Below are 20,565 nucleotides of genomic sequence, written 5' to 3' on the forward strand. Positions count from 1 at the left end.
GCGGGCCCGCTGTCACCTAGGCAACAAGGCGAGCGGGCAGAAAGCATTGCGCCTCCGGAAGCGACGCGCCGCGCGGGCCGGAAGAGGGGGTGGCGCTGAGTGGCGGCGCAAGTACCCCCAGCGCTGCAGTGCCCTGGTCCCGCCCTCACGGTCCGCCCCGCTCCCTCAGGCCCCGCCCCTCGAGCGCGGCCGCCGCCGCCGGGGAGGCTGCGGGGTTGCTGCGGCGGAGCCGCTGAGGGAGCGCAGCTGTCCTGACGGGGTCCGGCATTGCCCCGCGCCGCCTCGCCCGTCGCCACCGCCACCGCCTCGGGGCGGGCCGTCGCGGCGGGTGGGTGCCCAGCGCCTAGCGGGCACCTCCGGGGCGGGGGCGCACGGACGCCATGGGCTGCTGTAGCTCTGCCGCGCAGGTGAGCGCCCCGCACCCCGCTCCGCCCCTCCGTCGCCGCCGGACCCCCGCGTCCGCGGACCCGCAGCTCCGCGTTGGTGTCCCCCGCGCTGTGCCCTCTTCCCCCGGGGCCCATTCCCGGCCTTGCGCAGTGCCTGTCCCCGGCCCTGCTCCACTCCGGGCCCTGCTGCTCCCGCCGCCCTTGCCGATGTGGTATCTCTTCCTCGGCTCGCCTTTTCCCCTACGCCCCGCCGCGCTCCGTAGCCCTTGCCGATTCCCTCCACTTGTGCTAACACTGCTCCCCCCAGGAACTTCACGCTTGCTCGGCCTCCTACTCGAGGCTCTGGATCGTGACTAACACCGCGGTGGTGCCGCGCCTGTCCATTAATGTTGGCTCCCTCGGGTTGTGGTGGCTGGATCCAGCTTCCAGCAGGCTGTTTCTGTGGCATAGTCCATCTCTGCCGTCCCGGATGACTCATCACAGAGATGAGTTACTGTTGTTTTTTTTTTTTTATGTCAACCGTTCAGGCAGTCTTCTTTATTACTATTTTTTTTAATAATAAGCATTTTTAATAATGCTTTAACAAGCACGGAGTGCTGCATTGTGCTGTCGAGTTGCAATAGGGAACAACATCCTTTCCATAAGGCAGATTTTGCTGCAAAGAGGAAGGCGGTGAGCTTTGTGTGGTATGAAGGAGAATGGTCTTGACTTGTAGAGAATGTCGTTTTCTTCAAATGTTAGGAAATCTTCAGATCATGAGGCCACTGCAGCAGACTGCTGCCAGGGATTCTGTGGTTTGAGGTTTGTTAAAACTGCTGGATAAATATCTGCTGGGAGTGGCTTAAGCAGAACTGATAAAGACTTCAGGCACTGTGAGTGAGGCAGATGTTTTGAAGTGATGTTTTCAAGTCCCTCTTAACCTTATTTTCTATGATTCATATCAAAATTCATTTTTGTAAGTGTTTCATATGCTCCTTCTAGGTGTTCCTTATGAATTTGAATTGCTTGTGCCCTGTCACAGTCTTTTCTTAAATGAAAAAGCAGGTTTGTTTGTAGGTTGCATTAGACCAAAAGCTGGAAGAAATAGAAGATTGGTGATTTTAAGTTCTTAGATTTGAAGTAACTGTTTTTTTTTAATGTTATTATTATTTTTTTGTGTGAAATTTGTCTTCCCCTGCCAGATCTCATGATGCCAATGGTATGCTGCTGAAACTCTCATTTGCTTTCTTTATGTGTGGCAAGATGTGGCACAGTAATTGAGCTTAGCATCCCATCTGTGTAACTGAGAGCTATAGAGTATGGGCGATTATTTAATTCTCTAACCAAAAGCAATTGTGTATCTCCTCGGGAAATCCAAATCAAAGGGTGAATATTTTATCAGCAACAGTTTTGTCTGGCATATTGTTTGCAGAAAGCTTTCTACCTGCAGTACAGCTGTGCACTACAGCCTGTTATCTGTCATCTCCTTTCTTTATCATTAACGATAGATATTGGCTTCCCCTGCCTTTATGCCTTTCCCTCCCTTATTTCCTCTGAATCTTTCCTTGAGCAGGGTTCCATCAGATGTTGCTTCTTGTTGCCTCACATCTTGTTCAGATTCATCTTAGGCTTTGACGCTGTCTTTCTTATCACAACTCCTCATCCTCATTCCTTATGACTTTATCAAGTTGATTTCTCCTTCTGTTTATTCTCCAGCTCCCCAGTTTGTTTGATCGTCATCTGCTAATGCTCATTCTTGTTTGAGTGAGGTGATTACTTCTATTTTGGCTTTGCCAGCCATTTTCTTGTGTAGTTGCTGTATCTCCAAGTCCTTTCTCACGGCTGCCACCTCCTTATTTATGTTACTGCATCTACCTGTGACTGATTGTTGAACCAGTCAGATTTCTATAGTGTCTTCTCCCTAGCTCCTGTTTTATGCTAAATTGCCTATTTTTTTTCCAATGCATTTCCTGTTTCTTTTGCTTTGCAGGCTGACAGGATCTCTGCCTTAGGCTTTTTCCTGTTTCTCTTTCCCTGAATAATAATAATAATAAAAAGACAAATGGCTGATTCAGATTGACTTGTTTACCTTTTCTCTGCATTGAGCCTACTATCTGTGATGGATTCTCATGTTTGTTATCTGCTTTTTCTGCCTTTAATGGCTTAGCCTGACCGTAAAGTCTCATTCATTCTGTTTTATCTCCAAACGTCTGTTTTTGTTGGTTTTTTTTGTTACCGTTTATCTTATTCCCTTCCAAATCTTATCAATTTACTATCCTCCATCTGTAGAACTGACATTCAGCTGTAGTCTGCTTTCCTTCTTCTGAAAACAGTGAAACAGGATATCTAAATCTAATCTAAATCGTTGGTCATTCTCTCCTCTTCCTTCATACCAAGTTCTTCCAATCCTGTTCTCGTACTTGGCTGAAATTTGCTTCATTAAGATGTCTGCATACTCCTTCTGGCCAAGCAGCAAGGTTTCCTCGGCTTTCTGACCCTCCTTGCCTCCTTGCTTTTGATACTGTTGATAATCTGCATCTTGATGCTGTATTTTCCCTGGGCTCCTGTGATAAGGTCCTGTTGTTACTCTTTCCACTATGGCTGTTGTTTCCTTTTCCCTACCACTGTCTGCTTTTACGTCCAGTTGATTGTTGTTTTTTCCCCTGGTTTGCTAACTTTGTCCTATTTTACCAAATATTTCAAATGTGGACTGTTAAAAGTGATTTCAACTTAAACTTGGCAGGACCATACCAGCTTTTCTTCATGGTACAGCCATAATTTGCTATTGGTATACTGCCGTCTTAACTGTTGAGATGCTTTAATTGGAAGTACGCCCTTTTCCCCTTTTACTTCAATCCTTTTTTCTTTAACAAAGTTCTTTCATTTCTTCTGATATACTGTCTTTTCTGATCTTTGTTCTTTATTGTCACAACCAAAGTTCTTGTTGTTCCTTCTCACTATTACGACTGTCATGGCCTCTGGTTCTTTAGGGCTCATGCTTTTCTGTACTTATTTATGTGGACTTTGCTGTAAATTTTTGTGCTTACTTGGTTCTCTGCATTTTGAATCTTTTTGGCCAAACCTCATGTAATGTCAGCTACAACTTCCAAGTGCATACTATGTATTGATTAGAATCCTCTTAATGCTTCAGTTTCTTTGAAGTGTGGTTGTAAGGCGGAAAACATTGTAAAGTGTGGAAAAAAGCCCCACCTTTATGTGTCCCTTGCCTTGCAGTACTGTTGCATTGTCAGTACCTTCATGCAGTTTAAGCCCAAGGCCCACAGTGAGGGACACTGTGTTTTCATTATCATCAAGGTGCTTCTGTGTGAGGGCATCTATTTCATCATAGATTGGCTGTGCAAGAAACTTCGACAGTATTTTATTTTATTTCTTTATTTATTTTATTCTTTCATTTCATTTATTTATTTATTTATTTTGCAGCATTACCTTTTTATTGTTATTCTTTGGAAGTGAGCTTTCTGAATTTCAGAATCCACTTTGTGAGTAGTGCTCAAACTCTGAGTAGACAGTAGTCAAATTCCTTGTCAAATATTTAGTTTCATATATTAAAAAATGGGGCAGCGCTTCTTTCTCTTCTTTCCATTCTTCTAAAGTGATATTTTTGGTCTCGACTGTACTAGTCCATGATAAATTGAATTTGCAGGAGGTGCCACAGTTCATCATTCTTGTCATAATGGTCAGTCTCTGCTGTAGAGCTGTTTGATGGAAGTAATCCATACAAGTGGCGGTGGATTATGTTGTTTGTAGTTGTTGTTTTTGGCTTTATTTTGCTTGTTTATTTTCTGTTTGTATCTGTAGGCAAGCAAACTTCCATTATAGTTTAATTCTGATTGCTCCAGTGGTCTGGTTTATAGCAAAGTTCACACTGTTTTATCTAGGGATACTGCATTTCAGAGTTAGAACAAGATGTGAGACAAAGTGGATCTTTTTAAACTTTCTGTTGGATTATCTGCAGTGTGGAATTGTGTGATTCATTCTCCTTTCCTGGTCTTCTGTGGAGAAAATGACGAAGCTGAGTATAGTTACTAGATACGTGCTTCAGCATTCTGTTGTAGAATCAAATCAACTTAACTGGGATCCTCTGTTTGGTCAGGGAAATATCTATGTGTGCATGTATATATATTAATCCTCACACCTTTGCTGTAAACTTCACATAAGATGCATATGAAGAGAGCTTCTAATCTTGCGGGAAACTGTAGGGATATGTGGGTTAAATACAGCATGTATTCTCTTCATGGTTTTGATAGTGTACTTGGAATGTTCTTCTGGTCTTGTAAAAACCATGATAAAAGGAGAAGATAGATCATCCATTAACATTTCCTATGGCACTTGGTGTCAAAACATCAAAGAATAAATTTGGAATTTATAGCTTTTATTTTCATAGTTCCTGTGAAATGTAAGTCTATTGTCAGCTCTTATGGACAGCATATATCATTTATTGCACATCGGCTTCAATTGCCAGAGACTCCTGCAGTCATGTTTCTAAGTACGAAGGGTATCAAACCGTGCCTGTTTCATTGTGCTTTTGATTGCAGAAGAAGACAAATTGGTTAGCAGGTTTTATAGTTAGAAGTACAATGAGTTGTGAATTCTTCATTACAGCATTTAGTTTCCTTTTCAGCGCCTTGACATTAGATGAGGCCTCTGGCAAGTAGATACAGAATGAAGGACAAAGCATACAAATAGGACTGAGGAACACTGCTTTTCAGTCAGGCATCTCATGGAGCAGCTTACTTTTTTCTTCCTCCTGTATTTCTAGTCTGAACTCCATTCACTCCCTGCGAAGCATCAGGTGAATGCTGTCACAAGCAGCTGCACAACTTGTGCAGATGATTCCTTTTCATCTTTGCGTAGAAGCAAATACTTCAAGTACAGAGCTAGTTGTAAATACTCCTTTTCAAATCTATCAAGTTTTTTTTGCAGGAGTCTAAGCTCTTTCTGAAGTTTAGACTGTCTTTAAGTCATGTCAGATCTTTTAAGTTATAAATAACACATTATTTCTTTTGTGAAATTGATAACAGAGTGTCTTTTTTTTCTAGCACTTAGGAAGCTGAACAGTTGGATTAAGGGCAAGTATGGAGTATTGCATCATTACAAGATAATTTTTCTGTAAATAGGGAGTGATTTCAGGAAAGATTAATTATCTTGCCATGTAGATAGTGAATGCCAAATTAAAAGCTTACGGTAGTCTAACTGGCATCTGGATTGCTGTCAGCTGCCAAACTTTTATGTTGTTAAACGTTGTATTCATGCCACAGAGTACTTCTGTTTTTCCTGATGCTGAAATGGCAGTGTTTGTTGTTATGTGGTGAAGTTGTCAGTATCTTCTTAGCTCTGAAGGGAGCTTTTCATTAACTTTGAATGCATTTTTATCCCTTGGACTAATTATAGTTTTTGTTTATTTGAATTTCAGTTGTTTTGCTTGTGAAAATCAGAACTGGTGAACCAACTTAACATAAACTGTTGTGTTACTTTGTTTGAATTTCTCTCACTCGAAGAATATGGACAGCTGTATAAATCGTAGTTTACTTCTAAAAGACAGTGAAGCAGCATGTTGAAAGATTACTTCTACCCTCTGGCTGAAATGACTGTCAATTTATACCTATATTTGATGAAACCATTTGTTTGTTTATGAATAAATGGCAGCGAGCAAAGTTGTGTTGGTGAATAGGCCTTCTATTCACTTTTACAGGTTTAGGAAGTGAATAAATTTCATTTAATTTAATGGCCAGCCATCCCTATGTTCCTTTATAAGAAATATTTTAGTTAAGTAAATTCATAATGGCAAATGAAGCTGTACAGTTCAAAAACAGGCTAAATAATGTTTTGAGAAGAAAAAAAGAGTTAATATTCAGAATCTTTCATTTTCAAGTTCAACTTCACCATTCTGTGATGTATTTTCTCTTGCTTTAGTAACACCCAGTGTGCAGTGTACTGCAAGAATAGATGATTGCACTGCATAGGAAAGTTGAGATTCTGACCTATGTTTAACATGATTGTTTGTTGCTGTAACTGTTTAACCCAGTAGTATGACTAGAATGAAGTGGAACTTAACAACAAAGGGAATGTTGTGGCTTATGCCTGACATCCTCTCTTAATAAATATGATGTAATAAAGCACCTATTTACAGCACAAATGAGCTCTGGCCTGGATTTTTTTAATTTTTATTTTGTATTGGAGCCACTGTTACTGCTCTCCAGATGGATTGCTCGACTGTGAAAGAGAACTCTAAATATTGTTTTTAGAAGTGTAGAAACAAAACAAGAAACCCATTAAAGTATTTTGTGCAAAGTTGCAGTCATTAAAACTTGTGAATTCCTTGTCAGGCTACCCCTAGTTTGCTATGAAGAACTGCAGAATAATTGCCTACACAAGGAAGTGTGCTTATGTGATGAAGTAAGTACCTAATGGAATATCTGCCTTTTTATTCTCCTTCCACTCTTTCTTCCATAAATCAGGTAGAGCCTTCTTATGTTGGCTCTTATTAGTCTAATGCGCTTTAGATGTCCTCAGACAGTGGGGCAGTCCTCACACTGCCCTCTTACTGTAATCCTGAGTGGTTTTCATTCCTGTTCTGGAGCGTGTAAGTCAGGGTTTTGTTTACTGAACAATGTAGGTAAGCTCAGCATTTTCCTACTCTATGCGAGGGGAAGCTGGTGCTGATGATAACCTTTTAAGTGTGGTTGAATATTCCTAATGGCTATGCAATTTTTGGTATAGCTCTGTATTTCTGCTTCCGTATGTGGTGATACGGAATAACGTAGGTGACCAGTGTATGTACGCAACAGTTAATTTGTACTGTTTAGTGTAGAGTCACAGTTCTTTGTTTCAGGATTGTATTTGTGTTGGCATGTGCCAATATGGTTCTCTAAGCTTGCAGAACTCTTTATCAAGTCAGTCTTTACATTTCAAAGATAGGAATCTCTTCTGCAGGGATTGTAAATGCAATAATAAGAATAAAAAAAAAGTGCAGGTGAAAGCTCTTTAAGAGTTGTGTTGGGTTTGGTCTTCAAGTTTAGCTTTAGATACTTTAGAAAGGAGGAAAAGTTCTTTTACAACAAATTGCTTACAATGGAGAGAGAGTTCACAGAAACAAGAGCAGCATTTTCCACGGAATGTCCTTACTTTCCTGTGGAGACCACGTATTTGGAGGTTCTGATGAGGGTTTTTTTTACTGCTGATGTCATGTTGTGACAAAGCTAACTTACTTGGAAGCTGAGCGTATGCTGTAGTTGTAAAAAGTTTTACTATTCCAAAATTCTAAAAATAAATAATAGTTTGAGACTTGCAGTCTCAAGAGTAAAATCTGAGAATCTGTTGAATAGATTGACAAATTGGTGTGTGTGGATGAAATAACTCAGTGCAAAACATTTTTAAAATGAACTTTGTCTTTTGATGTAATTACTTCTTACTGATATAAAGCCCTCTGGAAGTACCCAATATGCACTGAAAAGTGTATTTTAATTACCTGAAAAATATTACTGTGATATTTTTGAAATATCCTTAATTACTGCTTTCAAAGGAGTACTTCCCTTTTTTTTTTTTTTGAAGAGAAGAAACAAGGACAAAATAATTCTAGAGTTAAAAACTGAAGTTTTTGTCTACAGATGGCTGTATTTCTGAAATTTTAAATATCAATAGATGTACTGATCATGTCAGCTCTTTTTAAACAACTCTGTTGTACTGCTAGATAAATATTTAAGTTGTAGGCTGTGATGAAAGAGATGTCACCAAGGGAGTTTTAGAAGCCGTGTTAAATATGAGTTGACTGAAAACATGAATGTAAGATGGTATTGTAAGAGACTAATATCTTTTACCATTGCCTCAGAGGTTGCTGATGAACATGTCCGAACATGTCCAAGTTAGTCCTGGGAAAGGGTTGTGAAATCCTTTGTCTCAGGGACAAGCTGATGGGCGCATGTCCTGGGGCGGCCTAAGCTGCAGCTCAGTGGCCATTGAACACTCTTTTGTGGAACTCGCCTCCAGGGGAAGATAACCATCTCAGGTGATACTCCCCTGACGCTGCAGCTCAATGACCGGAGAACACTCGTTTATGGAACTCATCTCCAGGGGGAGATAACCATCTTAGGTGATACCCGCCTGATGCCCAAGCAGGAGAGGTTCGAGGGGTTCGTCACGTAGACTGGAGAAATCTGGGAGATAAACTGAGGGGTCCTGCAGCCACGATGTTGGAGGGTTTTCTCTGGAGTGGCTTTCTCTTGGAGAAGCTTTCTCTTAGGAGAGACCTCCCGAGCTGATCACTGCCTGCTGCTTCCTGGAGAGGCCTTCTCTTTGGAGACCTCACGAGCTGATCACTGTTCGCTGCTGCCCCTCTGGGGGTTGACCCCTCGCCGCTTCTCCTGTGCTGACCCCGCACCCCTCCTCCTGTGCTGACCCGGTGCCGCTTCTCCAGGACAGCTGCTTGCTGCTCAGGGCTGCCCGTCGCTGCTGCTGTTCTCCCCGCTTCTGCCGCCCCTGCTCTTCTGCTTCGGACCGTCGGAGCCGCTTGCAACCGGACCGCCCCTTGGATCCTGGCTGGTGACTTTCCCTGCTTTGTACAAGCCCTTGCTTCCTTCCTATCGCTCGCCTTCCCTTCCCCATCACCCTAGCAGTGTCCGCCTTCCCCATCTCCCTGGTTTATAGTGGTAATAAACTGGTCGGACCAACATTTGAACCGTTGTTTCTTAATCTCACGCTGGGTATATACATAATCAAATGAACCTTCGTCTCCCTCCTTTATATTGGAGCGTGACAGGTATACTTACAGCACAGTGTATGTCAGATTCATAAATGAAGTCTCAAAATACGAATTTCCAGTGTAACATCTTGATATTACACCATCAGTAATATTATAAGCACTGTCTTATGTGTTTTGATGTCATTTACATTATGTTAAAAACTTGTAAGTATTGTGTGGCGTGTATGAGAAAATTAATAGAAATAGCAGGTGTAGGAGTGCTGAACTGTAGTGTTGAGATGTAGTGTTAAGTTCATTACCTTTTAGTGGGTAACTTTTCTGGTAGTTTATTACTACTGTAACTTCTTCCTTTTTCTAGTAAGAACTCTGAGCATCTCTTCTGGGGAAAAAATGGTTGGTGATCTAAAGCCATTAGGCAAATATGGTGCAGGTGTCAGAAGTTCAATTCGCATTTACTTCACAGTGCCTTGAAAAATAAAGCACTTTGGAATGAAATTGAAGTAGAAATACCACAAAAGTAGGCATCAAGCACTACCACAACTTGCATATTTTGTAATACAATTCCTTTGGGTTTGGGGTGGCTTATTATGCAGACAATGGTGTCACTGTGGAGGGCACTTGCAAGGAACACTGCATACTGTTCTCATTCCTTCTTAGAGGTGACTGCCACTTGTGGTTTTGTTAGCAACTTCAGTAGTAGTTCTGCAGTGCCATTCTCTCTTGCTTCTGGATATGGGAGTCCTACTTTCTCTTAGATAAAGATGGGCTTTACCAAGTCTCTGCCTGACTAGAGAAGCTGTATTGGCAGGCTTTTTGAAATAGTAGCTTAAGTGCTAAGGACTGACCTGGCCAAGTCTAGAATCATAAAAAGGTTTGGCCTGAAAGGGAACATGAAGCTTGCCCACTTCCAGCCCTGTGCTGTGGGCAGGGCTGCCTTCCCCAGCTGAGACTGAGCAGGGCCCTGTCCAACCTGTCCTTGAAATCCTTCAAGGGTAAGGCACCCACAGCTTCTCTGGGCAGCCTGTGCCAGGGCCTCACTGCTTGTATAAAGTATGTCCTAATATCTAATCTATTAGATTACCCTTGCCAGGGGTGCATCAATCTACTCATCAGTTTGTCACCATGCATGGTCCAGGCCATGGCCCAGGTGAGGCCTTAGAAGAGCAGGACAGAGAGGGACCATCCCCTCCCTCTCCTTGCTGCCACCCCTTTGTTGATGCAGCCCAGGATACTGTTGTCCTTCCAGACTGCAGGAGCACACTGCTGGCTCATATCCAGCTTTTGTCTGCCAGGACCCCCAAGTCTTGTCCACTAGGGGATGTGTCACCAGCTTCCAACTGTTTGTAGAGTCATTGACCACAGCCCTCTGGCTACAGCCATCCAGCCAATTCTTTATCCACTGAAGAGTAAGATAATCAAATTCCTGTCTTTCCAGTTTGCAGTCAAGGATGCGATGTAGGACTGTTTTAAGATAGTGATCTTAATAAGAATTCCTTTGTATGTGATTATGGAGGTGTTTTTATTGCTTCAGCATCATTTAGATGTTGTATTGAGGGACACAGTTTAGTGGGAAATATTGGTGATTGGTGGGTGGCTGAACTGGGTGATCTTAGAAGTCTTTTCCTTCATTGGTGATTCTATGATTCGTCCTTCTAGGGTACCAACAGAGATCAGTAGACCCTGGGTTTTCTATACTTACTCAGATAATGAAGAAATACCAGTAAATTGCTGCATAATAAATCAGTTGTAACATTAACCTGAGGGAATTGTCAGAATCTGTGTTTTGCTGTTGTGTGGCCTGCAGTTCTCTATGGTTGAGTATTTTACTTGAACAATTTTAAGTGATGCTCAGGAAATCAGCAGGTAATGTTGAAAATCTTAATCATATTACTGTTTCTATAGGCGATGAAGCCATGTACTGCAGGCAGGTTTACTTTGGCAACAATTTTCGTCACATGAACATTTTATGTGAAAAGCTAGATCATTTGAGATAGCTCTCTCAGAAGCTTTGTATGCAAAGAAGTGAGTTGATTTCAGGAACAGAATCATCTAATCTTCAGAGTAATAGAAGAGCCCAAAATAATCAGATTTGATTCTCCCTAGAGATAGCTTGCATCATATTGTCAGAGACTGTAAGACTGTATGTATGCCTGTTCTGCAGTGCAGATAAAATGAGCATTAGTTGAACTCTTCCATCAAGAAAGAGCTGCCTATACAGGACATAGTAGCTTTTTTCCACAAAAGGTGTCTTTTTCGCCTCCAAATGCTATATGTTAATGGTTTTTGTAGGCTGTGACTGTTTGCATTCTGTGTCAATAGATACAGAAATACACAACCATTTCTGAATTCCTCCATTTACAAATACAAGTAGAGCTTCCAGCAGCTGTTGTTTCTGTTTACTCTCCTGCAGTCAGTTGCAGTTGTGCATACTCTGAATTCAGATAATAAAGAGATAAAAAACAGAATTCAAAGGGGTTGTGGTTAGATCAATATCACTCTTAGATTATGTTCTGTAACAAGTAATTTTAGAGTGCCACATCAGTAATAATGTCCCTGGAGACTGATGAAAGTACAATGAAAGCTATCTTTTCATTTAGAAAGAAAGAAAAACAACCTGAAATACTTGCAGTCCAGAATTTCAGTACTGTCTTAGCATTACTGAAACAGACTGGAAAGGATAACAATGAGTATTCCACTTTTTTTTCTACAGCGACTCCTGAGAGTACTGAAGAAATTAAATGAAATATATATATATATAAAACTTGTATGATACTTTTCAAATAATGTAAATGGGTGGTTATTTATGTTTTAAAGGAAAAGCTTTGGCACAAATCACCCACATTTAATTCCTTCAGAACATACTTCTTCTCCTCCTAATAACTCTTAAAATCATTGATCCAGTTTCAGCCAACTTGCCAGTGATAGCTAATTCAGCATTGCTGGTTAATTCAAAGCTGTTACCTTCCTGTGATGGCTGAGGTCAAACTGCCACTGCAGAAAAAAGGGTTGTAGCAAGAGTTGATTTATTCTTAGATGCCAGAAATCCTAAACAAGGACAATAAAAGTGGGGGACAAAACTAGGAAATATTTATACTGTATGAAGCAATACTTGTAATTTTTGCTGTTCTATACTGATTGTATCATGGGGGAAGTCGAAGGGAAATAAAAGTTAACCAGTTCCATACCTTGCAGAGCTAATGATTTTCTTTTTTCTTTTTTTGAAAAAGATTCTGTGGTCATAGACAAATAGAAGTCTGTCCCTCTGAAATGAATAATGACGGACACTTTTTTGAGTAACAAACTTGAGTTCAGATATTTATATGTGCCTGTGTTTGTTTCAGCAGCCTAACAACTGTTCTATGGAAGTCATATCTTGAATTTTATTAAATTTTCTGATTTCATGTCAGCATGCTGTTAGAGAAGAATTTTTAAGGAGTGTGCAATTGCTATGTTAACTGAGATACTCGGAACTTGGAAGATGGGTTGGGTAGAGAAGAAAAACAGCTTAGGGGTTGAGGTATAACAAATGCAGTGTGTAGGTATACGGGAAAGCACTGGGGTAAGTTCAGTTTATGAACTTACACAGCCTTTAAGGAAAAGTCAGGTACTGAATTTAATGGTGAAAGTAGTGGTGAAGCATTGGTACATGAGTTGTCTGTCAGTACTGTAACCCAACAAAACTTTCGGCAGAGTAGTGGTAGAGGTGTCCTGATCTGCCACAGAGGCATGATAGGGGTCCCTTTAGCAATAAAGACTGGAGTGTTGACCACAATATCAGCAGGCTGTGTACCAATTACCGGAGGGACTGCCGAACCCCCACCTCCAATAATCTCCCCCAAGGTGCAAGTAGGCCACATCACCATGGTCCTACCTGCACCTTCCAGGGCCATTTTATTCTACTGACACCTGATTTTAGGTTCTCGGGCAGGGAGAGAAGATTGTTCTCATTGCCAATCTGAGGTCTTACGTGGCTATCAGTGCCCATAATTTGCATCCTAAGCAGGGAGGCCTGTGTTATTTGTAACATTTTAAAGGCAGTGGGTCTGCTGTCTCTAGGTCTTTCATTCAGGACTTGCAGCATTTCATGGAGTCTCTTTGTCCACCCATGCAGAGACTGAGAGTTGGTCTTCAGGGCCTTGAGAATACCATTATAATGCACAATAAGGCCTGTCCCCGTTGGATTGTATGGCAGGTGGAATCACCACTGGATGTTGTTCTCTTCTGCCCAGCGTTGTATCATTGCAGCTGTAAAGTGAGACCCTTGGTCAATGACTTGTGGTATCCTGTAGGCAGCCATCAATCTTATGAGTGCTTTTATGGTATATGCCTGGTTCACCTTTGGTACTGGATAGTCCTGCATTAGCCCACTTGCAGTGCCTATGCAGATTAGTGCATATCTTGGTCCCTCAGATCGAGGGAGGGGCCAATGTAATCAACCTGCCAGCTCTGCAGAGGATTGTGTCCTCTAGCAAGATGGGCTGTTGTTTCAGGCAACAACCTCAGTCTCATCTTGGAGCAAGTGTCACAGTTTGGCATGCTTGAGCAATGTCAGATAGCTGTACGGGCAGTCCCCATTCTTTAGCAGCTACCCACATGGTCTTCTGTCCAGCATGCCGCAGGAAGGTGGGTCAGGTCACTTACCCCCCTAAATTGGCAGAGTGGTCTTAACTATGACTTTGTCTGGGTTATTGGCTGTACCGCTTGTGATGCAGAATAGGCAGCCAATAGCTGTTTTTCAATCATACTATATCTCTCTTCTGCTCCATGCGAGACCTGAGACCAGAAACCAGTAGGAGTCTGTATGAGAACTGTTAAATCATGGCCTGAACCACTGATTGATCACATGAGGCAAGCACTGAGTCAGCTACAGGGGCACAGCTGAAGGTAGTGTACCTGTGAGACTGGAAGGGGTGGAGTCTGGCTCCACCTCTCCCAGACCCCATTTAAGGGCTGACCACCACCAGGGAAGGATCTCTTGTTGGAGATTCCCTCCTGTGTGGAGTCGTCAGCAAGCCTTAACCATCATAAAAGGTAAGCCACCCTTTACTTATGTCACGCTCCAATATAAAGGAGGGAGACGAGGTTCTTTTGATTATGTATATACCCAGCGTGAGATTAAGAAACAACGGTTCAAATGTTGGTCCGACCAGTTTATTACCACTATAAACCAGGGAGATGGGGAAGGCGGACACTGTTAGGGTGATGGGGAAGGGAAGGCGAGCGATAGGAAAGATAGGAAAGAAGCAAGGGTTTGTACAACACGGGGAAAGTCACCAGCCAGGATCCCAGGGGCGGTCCGGTTGCAAGCGGCTCCGACGGTCCGAGGCAGAAGAGCAGGGGCGGCAGAAGCGGGGAGAACAGCAGCAGCGACGGGCAGCCCTGAGCAGCAAGCAGCTGTCCTGGAGAAGCGGCACCGGGTCAGCACAGGAGAAGCAGCGCGGGGTCAGCCCAGGAACAGTGTCAGTCAGCACCGTAGAAGCAGCGAACAAGTGATCAGCTCGTGAGGGTTCAGATGGTAGAACACCTCGAAGGAGCGATGAGGTCCAGGAGAATGCAGCATGTTTCAGGCAGCAGGCCCAGGAGGGAGTTCAGCAGCCGGGAATCAGCTCTTGAAGTTTCCGATGGAAGAACACCACCACAGCAACACCAACAAAACCATGACAATCTCATGGTGGTCGATCCCTCTTTTATCCTTAATTTCTCTTGCCTACGTGGCAAATCTCGTGCTAGCCTGCCAGGCAAGCTTCTCCTGAGATGGCTATCTCCCCACGGAGATGAGTACCACACAAAAGAGTGTTAAGGGGCCACTGAGCTGCAGCTTATCTCTCTTTTGTTGCCCCAGGACATGCCCATCTGCTTGTCCCTTAGACAAAGGATTTCACAACCCTTTCCCAGGACTAGCTTGGACATGTTCGGACATGTTCATCAGCAAACTTTGAGGCAATGATATAAAATATTAGTCTCTTACAACTTACCAGTAGTCTGTGTACCATCTATATAAAGCCTTATGGAAACATACCATCCTCTGAATTACCCGCCCTTACAGGGTCCAAATAGAATGCTGACGTTGACACAGGCCCCAGCCAAAGACATCCTGAGTAACATGAGCATCCATTTTGGCTGGGAGGATAGGATCGAATATACCCAGTGCCTGGGCTTGTTAACTGCCTGTTTTACGTGTTGGATGGCGTCCTGTTCTGTACTCCCCCAATCCCATGATTGGCCCTTTTTTGTGAGTCTATACAAAGGTCTCAGCAGTTGTGCCAAATGATGTATAAAGGAGCGCCAGTGTCCCAATATACCTAGAAATGGCAGTTGCAGTTTTCTTGCAGTTGCTTTGGTGTTGCAGGGACTGGGAATGCCTGAACCTTACCTGTGATGGTGCTGGGTAGTACTTTTGTCTTTCCTGACCAGACTACCCCCAGATATTTTACAGATAGGCTTGGACCTTGCACTTCTTGAGGATTGATAGCCCATCCTTTTTATTATAGGTAGGTGATTAATGAATCTGCCGCCTGTCCTGCTGCCTCCAGTGAGTTGGATGTTAACAACAAGGGATCATCAGTGTAGTGGTATAGATTGACATTATTAGGTTTTCTTCAATTAGCTGGGTCATGCGCCACCAAATTTGGCAATGTGTTGGTGAATGCACATACCCCTGTAAAAGCAAATTGATGTTCTGATTCTTCATCAACCAGAATACTGAAGAACGCATTTGCCGAATCTAGGACACAGTGGTAGGTTTTGATTTTGCTGCTTAGCATGTCCATTAGGGAAGCAATACTGGTACAGCTGTGGGAATAGGTGGTGTGATCTTTTTCAATTCCCTCTAATCCACCATCATTCTCCATGTTCCATCCAACTTTCCATACTGATGCCAAATACTAATGTAACACGCCCAAATACTAATGTACCTTTGCCAAAGTCTGAACAGTCATCTGTCATCAGACCACAGTCATCTGGAAAGCCGGACCCCATGTTTATGCCCATGATGTGTTCTGAGTTTGGGGCAGTCAACACTTTATACTCCCGGGGTGGGAGACACCCAACCCCCAGTTCTAACCATTTTTGTGTGACTGGAATAGTCTGTCCCCCAAACCCACCAATCATCACTCTGTTACCCTTAAATTTAGATGGATCCCTGTGTATTATCAGTGTCCTTATGCAGGTGTCTACCAAGGAAGGCCATTACTCTTTGCACATTTGTTTCTGACCAAAATATTGTCAGTTCTACATAGAACTAAAGGAACCAACATCCCTTGTCAACTCCATGAATTTTGCCAGATTGAGATCTTTCACTGCATACAGCTCAGGCGTCATAGTGTGTGACACCTGTGGAGGTATTTTCCTTATATTTGGTACTATCAAATATGCCAAATTCCAGGTTGTAGTAGGTGTTTCTTGAATTATCTGTACTCATGGTTTTCTGGGAGCAGACTGAACTTTTTGATCATTCCTTAATTGTTTCCATAACTGCAGTAAAATATTGGGCAGCTCATCAATTTTAGCAAGTGCAACCTCAGTCCATATCAGTTTTTTTTCTGGGATACCTGTATGGAGTCTGATTGAGGTGCATGCGAGGTAGCTTTCTTGCTTGTAATTGGGAGGGCCACAGCTTCCTCCACCATGTAGACGTTGCACCTTGTTCATTTGCTTTCTGTTTCCCCCAGGTCTGCTACTAATTGGGCCGCTTGTTAGACAGTGGCCTCTGAGGCCACTAAAGGGTTTGATATTGAGACCAGTGTCCCTTAGAAATGGAAAGGAGCCTGTTGCAATATTAGGTATCGTCCCTGCTGTGAATTTTTCCCTATCTGAGCTTTGAAATTCATTTTCAGTACCTTGCCTCTCATACCCAGTTCTCAAATATAAGTTTGGAGGCCCTCCATAGAGGAACAACCTCTATATTCGAGAACTTCATACTTGTTGTATGAAGAGGTACATCTATTTAATTTGGCTGTGTGTCAACGGTTTACGGGCAGGTTCGGCCCAGTTCCTTGACGATTGGTGCGGGGAACCCATGGACCCACGCCCAGGAAAGGGGAAGGGGGAAAGGGAAAAGGGAGATGGGCCTAGGAACAAAACAGCGGCAGCGATCTGAGGAGGAAAGCTGATTTACTAAATAAGATATCAGAAAGCAAAATAACACAATGTAATACAATATAATTGGAATTAAAGCTAATAAATCAAATAAAATGAGCAAGAGAGAGTGTCCAATAAACCGAAGGCCTTACGCTAACGCTGAAGGCGGACGGCAGTGAGCACCCACTGCTGAGTCCATCCCAAAGGAAAGAGAGTGTCCCGTGACCGCAGACAGTTTTTATCTTTCCCTCTGGGCGGAAACACGTAAGAACACAAAGCATTGCACAGTCCTCTGGGGAATGGAGTTCTTCTCTTCTGAGACAGGTATACCTGGAACTATCGATGATCCACAGAGCTGGAGCGTTAACTCCTTAACTCTAAATGCACTACATGATGTTATGATGTGGAATACCAGTACCAAAAATCATAAAACCATGACACTGTGTTAAGTGGCATGTGCCATCAACCATAATAATAGAATGATTTTTGTTGCATTGAATGGCAGCATATAAGCTTTGCCTAAGGTCCAGATGTGTAGTTACAGATGCTAATTTGGACATTTCTGTCCCATTAACTAATACACTTTCTGCTCCTACATCCCACAATCTCAGTAGCCATGGTGGTATGCTCTCTGTAGGCTTTTGATGGAACCATTGTACTAGGTCCATCAATTCATTTGCCATGTATGGGCAATCTGTCATCTGCAGATACACTTCAGCAGGGGGCCATTGATCAGAGGGCACCCCTGCTGGTCTATCATGTACTTTAGATTTTTGTGTTATTATTGGATGAATCTTGAAGGGATCTATCGTAGATGAAGCTTCAAGATCTCATTTAGAGATCTTGTTCTCTCAATTACCTGGGTCCATTATCACAGGGACCTGAGTGTCCTCTATTGAAATGTTACAGACTTGTTTCATTGGGGCACTTAGTCCTGTTTTTTTTTTGTTTTTTTTTTGTCATCAATGTGCCCAGCTGCTGTTCTAGTTTTTTAATATGATCTTGTAATAGTCAGTTTTCAAATTCCATGTTGCTGTTAATTATTTCCATTAGGTTTAGGGCTATTAACAGCAGCCACAGTGGATGCAGCTAACTGGTGCTCCTTTGTAATTTGTATGTCTTTATCTAGGCCCTGGAAGTAATCTGTTAAGTGGGCTGGTGGTTAGCCCTTAAATGGAGTCTGGGAGAGGTGGAGCCACAAGTGAATTGCCTTCACCTGTGTCCTGTGGTTGACTCAGTGCTCACCTCAGGTGATCAATCAATGGTTCAGGCCATAATTCAACAGTTTCCATACAAGAGGAAAGAAGTAATTTTAGTAAAAATATTTCCTCTGTCTTATTTAAATTTCTTGCCTTGCCAAATATTGAAGGATTTTAATCTCTCTTGAGGATAGGTGGAAGTAAGTAGAACTGTTGATTTATGCAAACAAAGTGTAGTTTCCAGACTGCTGAATAGCCAACACTTGTTAAAGTTTATGTGGAGCATAGGCTCACAATTTCTGTTTCCCAAACATGAAATATGGTATATGAATAAAAGTTTAAGTGTGTTGTGTGCACTGGGAGTAGCCACTAGGGAGGCGTAGGTGCCAGGATCAAAGATGATGATTAAGGGTTGTAAAGCTTAGGAAGAGTTTTGAGTGGAAATCCAGAGTACAAGGGAGCAACTGAGAAGAAAATCACGAATGGATATTGGCAGCTAGCTTGGGTTTTAGCAAGCACTGATTTAGAAGAGGAGAGCCTATTGGAGAAAGACGTTCTAAAGATGTGTCATTTCTTACTATATTAGTTTGCTGAGTGGTTCAATTGCCTGTTGGTAAACTGTACCTGTTAAATTGCATCCAGAGGCACTTTTTATTTAAAAAACCTTCCCTAATGCTTTCTTTTTCTTTGTTTTTCTTTCTTTTTTTTCTACTAATGTTAGCATTTTTGAGCTAATACTACTGACATAGACTTAATTATTCTTTATAACTTGCTACCTACCTGTTATGCCATGGATTTTCAAGTTTTCTTACTGAAATACAAATTGCAGTACACTTTTGTAAGAGAAATGGGTTACTTACTCTAACTGTGACTAGTTGGATGACCTGAATGTTTGCAGTGTTATTACAGAGGATGTCCAGTGGCTTTTAAAAATCCTGTCAGAAGGTTTTGCTTGCAGATGGTACAGGGGATTTAAAAAAAAAATACACCACTCTATCCACATAACGGCTGTCTCTTTTCTCAAGATCAGATGACTCTTAAGGTGCAGCTATAGCTGAAATTTTTCTCAGCTATGTATATGTCAAAGTAGGACTCTAAAATATCAAGAGCTTTTGGGAGTGGATTTAGGAATATGAAGCACGAAACTTTACATACTTTCTTCAGTTCATTTATGTCACAATCTCACTGCATATGTTAAGTTTGGATAGTGTGTTGGCTTTAAGTGTGAGCTTGATGGGATCAGAAGACAGTTTTGTTGAATGAGTATAGTAGGGCGAGTGATTTCATCTTTTAGTGCCCCTTTCAAGTGATTTTTGAGTAAAAAAATAAAATTTTCAGCTCATCAGTAAATCTGTACAGCACAAATTAAAAATATAAACACACGTATCTGCCATTATGGTTTCCTTAATAGGAGGTGGCAGAAATAGAGTGGAATTCCTAGTGAGAAGCCAAGCTATTCAGAAGGATGCTTTTTGATGCACAATACATGCAGGTTTTCTTCTATGTTGTATCCAGTTATTATTTTCAGATGGCATTATCTGTATGGGATATCCATCCAGATACGTGAATACCAAAACACATCTTGCTAACATGGCAAAGGTTAAATGCTGTTGGTTTTTTTTTGTCTTTTTTTTTTTAAATAAAAAATCTACAAAAATAGATACTGGAATTAGAATGGTTGTATGAAATGTAAGCTGTGTTTGTTTTAATTCAATATCGACATTTTCCACTCTGTCAACTAAATCTTCACAGTGCTTTGGACTCTTGAGTGGAAAAAGAAATGTAAAACTTGGGTGGGCTACCCCCTTTGATTCTGTTTCTGAAGGGATGTTCTGTATGCTCATACTGCAATCTCCATCCCCTGGTATAAAAACAGTGGTGTTTTTTTCTTGTTTGTTTGTTTGGATCTTGATAGAAATATGTGAACAGTACTTACTTTGGAATTAATTAAAAAGGACACACTATCTAAAATTATCTGTTTTTAAGAGTAGCTGTGATTAATACTGTGATTAATACTGTCACTATAAAAACAATGACATTCTTTTGTGCTTATTTTTCTGCTCCAGCTAGTGTTAATTCTTTACATGAAAATTGTTTTCTTAAACTATTTGACAAGAGAGCAAAAAGGCTCTAGTATTCTAGTGGTGTATGCACATCATAATAAACAACTTTCAGCATTATTGTTTAAACATTTTAGTACAAG

General features: G+C 41.9%; 1 protein-coding gene across 3 annotated transcripts in view; it reads left to right on the forward strand.

Moving 5' to 3' along the window:
• The first annotated feature begins 205 nt into the window (after window positions 1-205).
• Window positions 206-20,565, forward strand: part of SLC44A1 (solute carrier family 44 member 1) — a 69,851-nt gene continuing 49,491 nt past the window's right edge. For all 3 annotated transcript variants that reach the window (XM_065740744.1, XM_065740745.1, XM_065740742.1), the window contains exon 1: window positions 206-407. In XM_065740744.1, the coding sequence (XP_065596816.1) occupies window positions 381-407 (27 nt within the window). In that variant the 5' untranslated portion in view covers window positions 206-380. The remainder of the gene's footprint in view (window positions 408-20,565) is intronic.

Source organism: Cyrtonyx montezumae, unplaced genomic scaffold, assembly GCF_038088225.1.
Source record: "Cyrtonyx montezumae isolate F1298 unplaced genomic scaffold, pur_monq_1.0 scaffold_29, whole genome shotgun sequence".
Classification (NCBI taxonomy): Eukaryota; Metazoa; Chordata; class Aves; order Galliformes; family Odontophoridae; genus Cyrtonyx; species Cyrtonyx montezumae.